Source organism: Trichechus manatus, unplaced genomic scaffold (assembly GCF_000243295.1).
Source record: "Trichechus manatus latirostris isolate Lorelei unplaced genomic scaffold, TriManLat1.0 scaffold00135, whole genome shotgun sequence".
Lineage (NCBI taxonomy): Eukaryota > Metazoa > Chordata > Mammalia > Sirenia > Trichechidae > Trichechus > Trichechus manatus.
Window position 1 is genome coordinate 4,722,422 of NW_004444071.1, and position 13,385 is coordinate 4,735,806.

General features: G+C 42.9%; 1 protein-coding gene across 1 annotated transcript in view; it reads right to left on the reverse strand.

Moving 5' to 3' along the window:
• The window catches only part of ADAMTS12 (ADAM metallopeptidase with thrombospondin type 1 motif 12), a 392,100-nt gene that overhangs the window by 9,589 nt on the left and 369,126 nt on the right, over window positions 1–13,385 (reverse strand). Inside the window, exons 18-19 of the mRNA XM_004385253.1 lie at window positions 11,932–12,108; window positions 8,088–8,231 (exon numbers count right to left, since the gene is read on the reverse strand). Of these exons, the coding sequence (XP_004385310.1) occupies window positions 8,088–8,231; window positions 11,932–12,108 (321 nt within the window). The remainder of the gene's footprint in view (window positions 1–8,087; window positions 8,232–11,931; window positions 12,109–13,385) is intronic.

Below are 13,385 nucleotides of genomic sequence, written 5' to 3' on the forward strand. Positions count from 1 at the left end.
GACTATACCATCGGAATTTAGCTGGACCACCCGTGGTCTCAGTACTAGCCCCCCACCCCCCAACAGATTAAGTTCCATTGTAATGTCATTATGTGGCCACCTGGCAGCAGAATGGAGATTCTCTGGCTTGTGGAAGCAGCTTATATAAAATAATCTCTGGAGATGTCACAAAATGTGTCTCAATTTACCATATACTCCCACGCTTTACATTCTATTTCATGTTTTATTACTTTTAGCCTCATATTTCTTATGTGGTTAAAACCTCCCAGAAGGCAGAAATCAGTTCCTCTTTCTTTGTCCTTCACAGCAATGAGAACAATGCTAAACATGGCCTGACATTCAAGAAATACTCACTGGTTTGGCCGAAGAAGATGCAGCATACCAATTTCTAGAAAAATCGCTAGTTTTAAAAGATTCCATTTGCCATTTAGAATCTTATTGGACACTCACCCAGCTTACTAGATAAGAAAACATGCACACTGGGATACCACCGATAAATTCAGAACCCTCCTACCACACTCTGTTTCCCCCAGAGACCTCGTAATGATTAATTTATGTATCAACTTGGCTGAGCTATGGTGTCAGTGTTTAGTAAAACACTAGTCTAGTTGCTGTTATAATTACATGTGATTAAATCAGTTGGCCTAATGTAAAGCAGACTACCTTCCATAATGTAGGTGGGCATCAATCAATCATTTGAAGGTCTTAAGAGCAAAAAGGGAGCTTCCCTAGGGCATGTTCTGTGTCCAGACTATAAATAATTTTTACCAGAACACTTGTACTCTCTTCACTCTAATTGTTGCCTGAAATATCGATTTTGGGACATGAGCTTGCAGGAGTCTCCAGCCTGTTGCCTGACCAATGGATTTGGGACTTGCCAACTCCCTGAAATCGTGTGAACCAATCCCTTGAAACAGAGAGAGAGAGAAGGAGACATGTTGTGTTAGTTGCCACTGAGTTGGCTCCAACTCATGGCAACCTTACGTAAACCAGAACAAATTTGTTGCCTAGTCCTGTGCTATCTTCATCATCTTTCCCACCTAGGGGGCTCATCTTCTAATACTGTATCAGACCATATATATACGTACATATTGTCTGTCAGTTTGTCGTACTGTGGTGGCTTGTGTGGTGCTATGATGCTGGAAGCTATGCCACCAGTATTTCAAATACCAGCAAGGTCACCTATGGTGGACAGGTTTCAGTGATGCTTCCAGACTAAGACAGACTAGGAAGAAGGACCTGGCAGTCTACTTCTGAAAAAATTGGCCAGTGAAAACCTTATGAATAGCAGCAGAACACTGCAAAGAATGGGAATTCCCGGGCACTTAATTGTGCTCATGAGGAACCTGTGTACAGACCAAGAGGCAGTCATTTGGAAGGAACAAGGGGATACTGCTTGGTTTAAAATCAGGAAAGGTGTGCATCAGAGTTGTATCTTTCATCATACTTATTCAGTCTGTATGTTGAACAAATAATCCAAATGGAGGAAGACTCATTAACAACCTGCAATATGTAAATGACACAACCTTGCTTGCTGAAAGTGAAAAGGATTTGAAGCACTTACTGATGAAGATCAAAGACTATAGCCTTCAGTATGAATTACATCTCAACATAAAGAAAACAAAAATTCTCACAACTAGACCAATAAGCAATATCAATGTAAACGGAGAAAAGATTGAAGTTGTCGAAGATTTCATTTTACTTGGATCCACAATCAACGCCCAAGGAAGCAGCAGTCAAGAAATCAAATGACGTATTGCATTGGGCAAATCTGCTGCAAAAGACCTCTTTAAAATGTTAAAAAGCAAAAATGTCACTTTGAGGACTAAGGTGCGCCTGATGGAAGCCATGGTGTTTTCAATTGCCTCATATGCATGTGAAAGGTGGACAGTGAACAAGCAAGGCCAAAGAAGAACTGACGCCTTTGAATTGTAGCATTGGCGAAGAATATTGAATACACCATGGACTGCCAGAAGAACAAAAAAATCTGTCTTGGAAGAAGTACAGCCAGAATGCTGCTTAGAAGGGAGGATGGCAAGACTTCGTCTTACATACTTCGGGCATGTTATCAGGAGGGAGCAGTCCCTGGAGAAGGACATCATGCTTGGTAAAGTAGAGGGTCAGCAAAAAAGAGGGAGACCCTCAAGGAGCTGGACTGACACAGTGGCTGCAATAATGGGCTCAAACATAGCAACGATTGTGAGGATGGCACAGGACTGGGCAGTGTTTCGTTCTGTTGTACACAGGGTTGCTGTGAGTCAGAACCAACTTGATAGTACCTAACAACAACGATATATATATACACAGTCTCTCTCTCTCTCTCTATTATATATATATATATGTATATATACATACATGTCACTTGTTCTGTTTCCCTAGAGAACCCGAATCCTGACTAAGACAGACCTACAGTACAGGGAATAAGTGAAGAAACATCAAATATTTCTTAACAGCTATGGCTTTATTTTTCTCTACTCTTCTTAAAACCTATATCATAGTGAGCAACTTGGGGCCTCATGTTTGTGTTATAAAGTCATAGTTTTCTGAGATTAAGCCTGAAGGTAATTTTAGTCAGTGAATTCACCTCAAATTCTCCAGGCATGTGGATAAGAAACAAACAGCAAGAAATAATTTCTCAACTGACCTTGAGGAACAACAAGTCTACAACAGAGGACAGAAGGAAGAGCAAGGGAAGTGAATCAAGCCAGAATGTGATAATGAGCATGGAGGAGGATTCAGGAGATTTCAGCCTTTTTTGCTCACTGCATACGGCCCTGGACCATTCACTTAACCTGTTTGTTTCTTCCTCTGTAAAATAAGGTTGTTAGATGAAGACAAAATGACTTCCTTTCCTGCTTTCTGGTTCTGGTTTTGAGGTCTCGGTGGAACAAGGCTAAGCTAGTCCAGGAAGCCGTGCAAGTCCTTGGGGCAGGGTACATTAAGATGCAAGAGCTAATTCCAAGGCAAGCACAAAAATAAATAGAAGAGGTCACTCTCCATATATTTATTAGTCAATTAAAGTGACTTCTGATTAAGAAGCTGCATAAATTTGTGTTGTATTTAATTGGAAAATTAAGCAGGAAACATAATTGCTGATCTGGGTTTCTTAATTGTGTTAATGCTGTGAGTTGAGGTTTTAGAGGGAAGGTACATCTCTCTTATACGGGGCAGTGGTGGTTCAGTGGTAGAACTCTTAGCTTCCATGTGGGAGACAGGTTAGATTCCCAGCCAAGGTACCTCATGTGCAGCCACCTCGTGTCTGTCAGTGGAGGTTTGTATGTTGCTCTGATGCTGAACAGGTTTCAGGAGAGCTTCCAGACTAAGACTGACTAGGAAGAAAGGCCTGGTGATCTCCTTCCAAAAATCAGTGAATAAAAACCCTATGGATCACAATGGTCTGATCCACAACTGATCATGGGGATGGACTGGGCAGCATTTTGTTCCATTGTGCATAGGTGCAAATTTGACAGTTACTAACAACAACAACAACATCTCTCTTAGGGCTCATATCTACTCTTTTGGATTCAATTAAACACTGGATTTTTGTGCAGAACTGAGCACCCGAAATGAGCATGGTGTTAAACTTGATTGGCTCCCAGCTAAGGCTATTGTCTAACTGAATTGTCCAGACCCTAAGCTTAACTTCATACTAGCCTCATTCATCCTAGATGTTCTGTTCAATGAGAATGCAAGGGAAAAGTTGATTTGCAGGGTCTAACAGATCAGTAAAGACTCGTTCTGTGAGAAGCTGTAAAAGAGATACATGAAGACCGTTGCCATTGAGTCGATTCCCACTCATAGCGACCCTATAGGACAGAGTAGAACTGCCCCGTAGGGTTTCCAAGGAGCACCTGGTGGATTCAAACTGTTGACCTTTTGGTTAGCAGTCGAACTCTTAACCACTATGCCACCAGGGTTTCCACATGAAGACTGTACTCCATTATTATCACCACTCAATCAACATAGATCAAGTGGATAGCTGTGAAGAAGAGAAACAATTTGATGCACACACTTTCATTGAATGATTTTCTTGCACTTGCTGTTAATATATGACAGGCACTATTCTAAATGCATAACAAATGTATCGAGTTAAATTCTTCTAACAGCCATGTAAAATAAGATTTGTTCTCTGGTTTTACTGATGTAGAAACAGATCTCCTCTGCACCACACTGCAGTGCAATTGCTTTTATATGGTCTTTCTAGCCATGTTCTTGTTTCTCTCACATAATGATTGGCTGGACCACAGTCTTGCAAGGGTTATTATTATGCAAATAGTGGTGTCTTAGTTATCTAGTGCCCCTACAATAGAAATAACACAAGTGGATGGCTTTAACAAACAGAGATTTATTCTCTCACAGTCTAGGAGGCTAGAAGTCCAAATTCAGGGTGCCAACTCCAGGGGAAGGCTTTCTCTCTCTGTGGTTCTGAGAGAGGGTCCTTGTCATCTTTCTTCCCTGGTCAAGGAGCTTCTCAGCACAGGGACCCAAGGTCCAAAGGATGTGCTATTCTACTGGCTCTTGTTTTTTGGTGGTATGAGGTCCCCATGTCTCTCTGCTTGCTTCTCTCTTTTGTATCTTAAAAGAGATCGACATAAAACACAACCTAATCTTGTAGATTGAGTCAACACAACCTAATCTTGTAGACTGAGTCCTGCCTCACTAACAAAACTGCCTCTAATCCTGCCTCGTTAACATCATAGAGGTAGGATTTGCAACACATAGGAAAATCACATCAGATGACTAAATTGTGGACAATCACATAATATTGGGAATCATGGCCTAGCTAAATTGACACATATTTTTGGGGTCACAATTCAATCCATAACAAGTGGTTTGAAAATCCACCCAATAGGACTGACTGACTTTTGGTCTAGTGAGGTGATTGGTCACTTTATGGTCCTGCTGGAGGGCCATGCCTTGAAATTGAAAAAGTGTTTGCTTATATAAGGGCTAATCCTACAGAGGTTCAGGGGGACCTCACTACCATCCAGAAGGGTCTGGAGTGGACCACCTTTGGACCCGGAGTCGCTGCACTGAGAACCTCCTAGATCCAGAAGAAAGAGCTGTAACACTGAAGATAGAGAGATGGTGGGCTGGTCGGCCCATGGAGAGAGAGCTAAGTGCCTTCAGGCAGGAGGCTTGCCTGTGGAGCTGGGTGCCTCTGGGTACTTGCCAGTGGAGCTAAAAAAGCTGTAACACTTGCCCAAGCTGGGCAGAGGCCTGAGTGTGCCCCGTGCAACATACCTCCCCCAGAGGTAGTGTGGCAGGAGCCACGGGGTTGGACAGTATGGGCCCAGGTAGCATGGCGGTAAGACAGAGAACCACGTGGGCCTGAGTAACATGGTGAGAAAAGTGGCAGACGCCTAAAAGGGCCCAGCGGCAGAGGCTTGGGAGATCCTATGCAGAAGTCTTCCCACAGAGGCCCAGTGGCAGAGCAAAAGCCTTGGGAGCGAGGCAGGCCCCTGGGCAGCATGGTGGTAGATGGAGGCAGCATTGCCCTGAACACAGCATCTGTCTTGAATCATTCCTAGCAGTCTTGCGGCTGCCTAGAAGTTTGAAGCACAGCCTGTCTGCATATGCAATGTAGAGAGCCCCACGGCAGTACACTCACCTTTCCCCTTTTTGTTATAGCATTTGTAGCCCTTTCTGTGGAGACCCATGTCCTTCATTTTGGGAAAAACATGAATTGGCTAGTTGTTGGGTGCCTATAGATAGACACTCTAACAAAGGGGCAATGGTAAAGTTATAGTCTGTCTACTTGATGGAATTTTATTGTGAATAAAGGGTTAACGTTAGACTTTAGATTAACGAAAGTCTGGTTCAGCCTAGAGGAGGGAAAGTAACCTTGTAGTATGGCTTCCTTGGCAACTACAGAATTAAAGCAAATGTGGAAAGTTATGACTGCCTGTCTACTGGGAAACCCTGATGCGTAGAACTGTCCCATACTGGTACTGGGAGAACTGTGAGTTGGCACATGGCCTTGAGCGTGGGTGACTAGAACAGTATAAAATATTGGCAGGAAACCAAAGCTTCTCTGTGTCAAGGTGACGCATACGAACCTTGACTGTCATTCCGTGCCAGCCACACACACACACTGTATGGGTCAAGAGCTGAAAGAAGGTAAGCCCTGGGTAGCTGCTGGGCATCCTGTAGAGATGAGGCTGCTGTGTCTACTATTATTTCTGGTTCACATGGGTCTTTGTTTCCTAGTGCTGCTGTAACACAAATACGAGTGGGTGGCTCTAAAGAACATAAATTTATTTTCTGACAGCGCTGGAGGACAGAAGTCCAAATCAGGGTCTCAGTTGTGTTGATTCCTTCCTTGTTGGTAGTCCTGGGCATTCACTGGTTCCTTGTTGATTCTCACATGGCATCTGTCTTTCCCCGTGTATCTGTGCCTTTGTTTCTAATCTGTTCTTTTTATAATTCAGAAGTGATTAGGTTTAGAACCCACCCTGCCTGGGTATGATCTGATTAACATGATAAAGAAAAGTGTATTTCCTTACCCAATGGGAGACAGCAGCCAGCTGATAAATCTTCTCCGTTTCTGCCCCGGGACAAACTGCCCTAAGAGGCAGTGGTTCATACAGCTTTTGGAAGACCTTCCCGCAAGAGTGAGCAATCATTTGCTCCTGATACCAAGCAGTGGTTAGCTGGGTGGAGTGGTCAGTCCTATAACTCAGCACCTCATATTTGATTTCCCTCCTTGATTTCCTACCTCATTCCTCTTTTCTATCACTTCTGCTTCTCTGAGATTGTATTTCCTAATACAGTGTTAGCTTTTGCCTCAGGACTCTATTTTCTAGAGAATCCAAGGCAAGACAAGTTAGAATAATGGGTCAAGGGCAGAATTTTCTTTATTGCTGATATAATGTTGTTTATGCAATAAATAAATTTGAGGAGAATGATAAATCTTCCCCTCATTTATAATTTAATTATTTTGTTTGTGTCTCTATCAAATAGGCTGGCCATCTAGTTGACAACAGACCTGAAGCTCACTAAATCAGGCTAAGCCTAAATCTTCAGGATATATGCAATCTCTATTTGCTCAGGAAAAACCAGAAGATTCAAGGTGAGTTTGAACCCCAAATGGCCTTTTCTTAGGCTTTGGGCCTCTAAACTAATTTTAGTATTTGCTATTTTTTTTCTTTTGGAAGTATTTGATTATTTCTCTTCTGAACTCAAGACAGTATACATTGACCGCTATATAGCTATGGCTCAACTTTTAGAAGACTTAGAGGAATTAGATGGCAGAAGAGTAACAGAACTAACATACAGAAACAAGAAAAAGAAAGAGCAACGATGAGGGAATATGCCTAGGGACCTAGCTGGAAAAAGGCAACATGAAATCAAAAATGGCAGATTATAAAAGTGTACCATATATTCTATGTTATAAATGGTTATCGTTATATGGTTAATTTTCTTTTCTTTCTTCTTCTTCTTTGCTTTTCTGTATTTTTTTCTTTTTTTTAAAATAATTTATTTTCTTTCATTTTTGTTGTTAAGAATTTACACAGTAAAGAATATACCAATTCAAGTTTCTACAGGTACAATTCAGTGACACTTATAATTATATTCTTTGAGTTGTGCAACCATTCTCACCCCCTTTTTCTGAGTTGTTCCTCCCTCATTAACATAAATAAACTCACTGCCCCTTAAGGTTCCTATCTAATCTTTTGAGTTGTTGTTGTCAATCTGATCCCATATAGATAGTTCTTAAAACAGCGTAATGCTCAAGACAGACATTCTTTACTAGTTAAACTAGACTATTGTTTGGTTTTAAGAAGACTTCACAGAGTATTTTTGGTTCAAAGTTTAAAGATTATTTTAGGGCAGACTTTCCGTATTTTTTCTGAATATTTTACAATGAATATATATTACTTTTGTAATCCAAAGAAAGCAAATGCTATTTTCTTTTTTCAAAGACAAAGGTAAAATGGCTTAAAACCAGAAAGGCGTGCATTGGGGTTGTATCCTTTCACCATACTTACTCAATCCGTATGCTGAGCAAATAATATGATCGGAGGAAGACTCATTAACAACCTGCAATATGCAGATGACACAACCTTTCTTGCTGTAAGTCTTACCAGGTTCCAGCTCCCAGTGGCCCAATGACAGCAAGGGTGCTTGTTGCAGGGGGCCATGGACATGGGCCTTTCTGTCCAGTCACAGAAGCCCCCCGGACAAGACACTCCTCTCTCCTGAACTCCACCTCCACAGGACCTAGAGCACTGACACAGAACAGGGACAGGATTAGGCAAAAACCATGTGATGACAATTTCAGTGATAAGGGAAGAACGTTTGCTGTCACATTTGTTGCGTGCAGCGTTATAAGGAATAATGAATCTGTAGCATCCTTGTGGGTGCCTTACAATGATCACTCTAGTAATTCTAAGCAACAGCGATAAAAAGAGAATTAAAGAGAGGGAGGGAGGTCAATAAAGGAAATCTTGAGGACCAGAGGAGGGGAAAAATCAGAAGCAGTCAAACAGTTCAATGTCAAACAATATGTCAAAAGGAAGGAGTTTTGCTTAAAAGTCAAAATGGGCCGTCATTCTGGAATGGACATAACGTTATCTGAATTTTGCCTTCTGACGTAAGTGTCTAGAAACTAAAATGTAAAATTTAGATTTTTTTTATTACGATTAGCTCTGACAACTCAAACAGGGAGCAGACAATTACAATCCAATTTTTCCATGTCCTATTAAAATGCAATTCAGTCTTCCTTCCCCACTACATGAAGTTTTAGAAATAAATTTGGCCATACTAGGTATTGTGAAATTAATGGATTTGCTCAAGGTTCTGATGCATTGGCTGTAATGCTTGCAAAATAAATTTGAGCTAACAAGTTGGATTCTTGAATGGGATACAATTCTAAAATGTGTCAAGCTTTTGCTCACATAATTTTATAAAGTATATTGTCTCACTTTCATGAGGCTTTTAGGAAGAAATTAAATAATTCACCAAGAATCAAATATTTTTTAAAAAGCTGAGTTATTGCATGGTAGCATCACCAAAAAAACAATTGTGGTTGTCAGCATTATGCCCATCATGTCACGTACTACGTGTACGTAGGGGTACCACAGAAACCAAACCAAGAAACCAAACCCACCGTCGTCGTTATTCTGACTCGTAGCGACCCTATAGGACAGAGTAGGCTGTAAATCTTTATGGGAGCAGACTGCTACATCTTTCTCCCATGGAGCAGCTGGTGGGTTCAAACTACCGACCTTTTGGCTAGCAGCGGAACACTTTAACCACTGAGCCACAGGGCTCCTTACCATAGAAACGGGTAAGTTATATACAATCAACACTTTCTGCCCAATAAGAGAACTAAGCAATTGCTTTCCCAGTATTCCAACTTAGAGTGTCAATACGGACTTTTTTTCCTGTTTATTCAATCTATTTGAGAAGGAAAAAAATCCCATAGTTTGGATCCTTGTGGATACCTACATGTCTGCATATAAATTCAGGGCTAGCTGGCCAAGAAATCTCCAGGAAAGGGGGATGGAAGAAGGTGTAGACCAGTGGTTCTCACAGCGTGGTCCCCCAGGCCAGCAGCTTTAGCATCTCCTGTGTACTTGTTAGAAATGCAAAATGTCAGGTCCTACCCCATATCTCTGAGTTGGACACTCTGGAGGTGGGGCCCGGCCATCTGTGTGTTGACAAGCCCTCCATGTGATTCTGATACATGCTAAAGTCTGAGAACCACTGGTGTAGAGACACATTCCCAGGGCTGAAATGCATCTGCTATGCAGGTCACCTGGGCTGACTGTCCTTCACCCAGTAGGCACAGAACATTCCCAGGATGGCAGACCACCAGGTGGTGTGCACAGGCAGAGCAGCATCATGATAAGTTGGGGAAAACATCTAAGGATGCCCAGTCCCGCAAGAGCTCCAGGGAAATACTCAAATTACATTTGCATTTTCCATCTCCGCTGCTCCCTCTGAAAGAAGTCTTCCAACTTTATAATTTGCGCATATAATAACCTTCTTTTCCTAGCAGCAGGGATGCATGAAAATACCGCAACGTCCTCAGCTTTTGCAAACTCAGTACAGAACAGTTTAGAAAGAAGGGTGGTGGGAGGGCCTCAGGGAACAAGTCCCCTATTACGGGGTTCCCAGAGGCTGGGAAGCATAAAGAAGGCACCTTCTTTTCATAACCAGAAAGCAAATCTGAATGCTCACTTTTGATAACCTGTAAATGCTATTGCTCAGAGAAGGCAATCTAAGCTCCTCTATAAATTCCAGGATTCCAGAAGCTGTCACCTGAGCAGGTATGGGTCAGACTCAGCATACATGGACAGCATGGAGGCCTGGGGTCAGAGCATGGGAGTAGCAGACCCTTCATGTATCTCCAGAGCTGGGCAGGAGAAGGAGGAGGAACAAGAAGCAGTGGTGGCCTCCTCTACCAGGTAGTGGTCCAGAGCTTCAGGAAGCCACATAGTTGCTTGACCCAGTGGGCAGTAAGTAAGTAGGTCTAGAGGGCTCATCCTTCCGCAGGCTTCAGCTCTAACTCTGTATCCTGCATATCTTCCCTTCCCTGGTACATAGTAGATGCCCTGGAAAAACTGTTCTTGATTCACCTTTCTCCTCAATGCTCTGTTTGTTCAATGCCTACTGGGCTACATTCTGTAGCGGAAAGAGCACAAGCATTGCAATCCACCTTATGTTTGAATTTAGAATCCAGCATTTTATTTTCTAACTGTGTGACCTCAGGTGAGTTTCTTAACTTCTCTGAGTATCAATTTCTTCCCATATAAAATAGAGTTCATGAGACTTAGCATCAAGTATTGTAGGTAAAGTGCCTAGCCATGGACACACTCAAAATATGCTGAGTTCTTTTCTTTTGTCTCATTTCTACCGTGAGCTGACGTAGTTGGGCAAGTTTTAGCTAATGAGATACTGAGAGGCATTATTAATTGGAAAATGAGATGATCATACTTTACCAAAGAACAATAACTTGTTTCCATGTGACAAAGTAGAACAAAGACTAAGTAGAGTCTGGGCCCTTACAAAAGAGTGCATACATATGCACACACACGCACTCAAACACATGTGCTACCTATTTATATTTTTGCAAACAATAATCTGGGCATTTAACTGGGTGGTGGAACTCTAAAATTATAATGTGTGTGCAAAGGATCTGACCATATCCCAGCCTGACTGTTGAAGCCTTGGAGAGGGATATGAGGTTCTGTCTTAAATGCTTTCATCAAAGTGGTCCATGTTCAAGTCATTCCTCTGTGTTTCTTTCTTAAGCAGGGACCCTGATTTTCCAATATATCCCTTGGGAGACTGTTGTTATTGGGCACCAATGAGTCAATTCCAACTCATAGTGACCCCACGTGACACAGCAGAACTTCCCCATAGGGTTTTCTTGGTTATAATCTTTACAGGAGCAGATCACCAGATCTTTTCTCTCACCTAGCCACTGGAGCCCTGGTGGTGCAATGGTCAAGGCTGGCAGTTTGAATCCACCAGTCACTCCTTGGAAACTCTATGGGGCAGTTCTACTCTGTCCTATAGGGTCACTATGAGTTGGAATTGACTTGACGGCAATGGGTTTGGTTTTTTTTTGTTTGTTTGTTTAGCCACTGGTGAGTTCGAACCACCAACCTTTTGGTTAGTAGCCAAGTGCTTAACCCTTGCACCACCAGGTCTCCTTATTGGGAGACTAGGTTGTAATAAAACACTGAATTGTCATGATGGAAACCATACAACATAGTCTTCTCAGTGGAATGGTTTCAGCTCTTAAAGCTGTTCTGACCTGTTCAGTCTTCCCCGTACAGTGTTGGGTCACTGAATGGAGGTCAACCATTAGCATGATGCAGGAGTGGTCTCCCCTGACTTCTAGACTCATGTGGTGACACAGCGATTCAAGTTTGTTCTGGTAGTGTGGATGGTGTTTCTCCATTTCTGGGTGTGTACCTGCCTCCAAGGATCCACATGCCACTCCTCACAAGGCTCAGTGTTACAGCTTATGCTCCGGCGGGGAGGAATCCCAGCCAGGAACTGGCAGTGAAAAGGCCTCAGGCTCTGGTGGTCCCGGCTGTCCACGCATTGAATCTCCCGGATCTTGAAGCCCCCACTGCAGTTTCTGGAGCACTGTACAGAAAGCAAAAGCAAAGCGGTTACCCTTTCTCTACTGAAGAGACTGTATTAGAGAAATGAATTGAATACACCGGTCTGTGGTTTGACCTGGAGAGTGAGCAAACCCAGTCCATGTCTCCACCACCATCTATCCTCTTACAGCTGCCATGTCCTCCCTCTATTGGTTAGAGTTTTCTAGCCACATGCTCACTGAAAGCCATTAAACAGGCCCCAGGAATCCCCCACTTCCCACATCCCAGACCTGTGGAGGTGAACAGGTAGGCAGAACAGACAGCATTACTGCTCTGCCTCAGTGAAGAGCATGATTCACCTGCAGGTGGCTAATTCCTTCGGATCAGGATGTACATTATGGGCCCACGTTGCCTACAACCAGGAGTGGTAGTACTGCTGTTTAGGAGGACTGCTTCTTGTTTACACTCTGACCTCTTGGATTTCGGAGGCAACCCCATCTCCCACCTACATAGATCCTACTTGATAGGAATTTGAGCTTCTAGGACTTGGTGTCTAGTCTGTTTAGATTTCTAATGGTTGTCATATCCCTTTAACTTGTCTTCACTCTATATCCTGGTCTCTCATGGTCAGTTCTGGCCTGGCCTGTTCTGTTGCTGCCCACACTCAGGTGGAACCCAAGGGTAGACATGGTAGGGTCAAAGCAGCTACCTGTGCTCCTCAATTCTCCTTCCCCAAATTATCCTTGGGTTAACAATAAGAACCTTGTGGTTCTTATGTCTTGAAGGTTCCCTCCTCCACCCTGTGTGTTACTAGCCACTGTTCCTCTTTTAAGTCTCAGCTTATATGTTACCTCCTCAGACAGGCCTTTCCTGAATACCTGGTCTAAACGAGACTCTTCTGTTTCCATCATGGGAACTTGAAATATATAATCCCTTTTATTTATTTGGGCTGACCTTATTAGACTGTGATTGCCATGAAGGTGAACCCTACCTGTTCTGTTCACCCCAAGCACCTAGCACAGTCAGGTGCAGCATAAATGCTCAATACGTGCTTGTTGAAAGAATGTATGACTTCTGAGAAGAGACAAGCTGGGAGGGCTCCCAGTGGGCCAGACAGATTTCTGGTCACCACAAGGATGAAGACCATCTATCTGCACCCTCCCAGTCCTTCCACTGATGATTTCATTGGCAGTCTGGGCTGAGAAAATGCACCACCAAGAAAGTATGTCCACTTCTACAGCCAGGTAAGGTATTTTTTGTCTGGCTCTCCTCTCAACATGGTACAAGATCAAACTTCCTTTCTGGCTATGGTGGAATAGT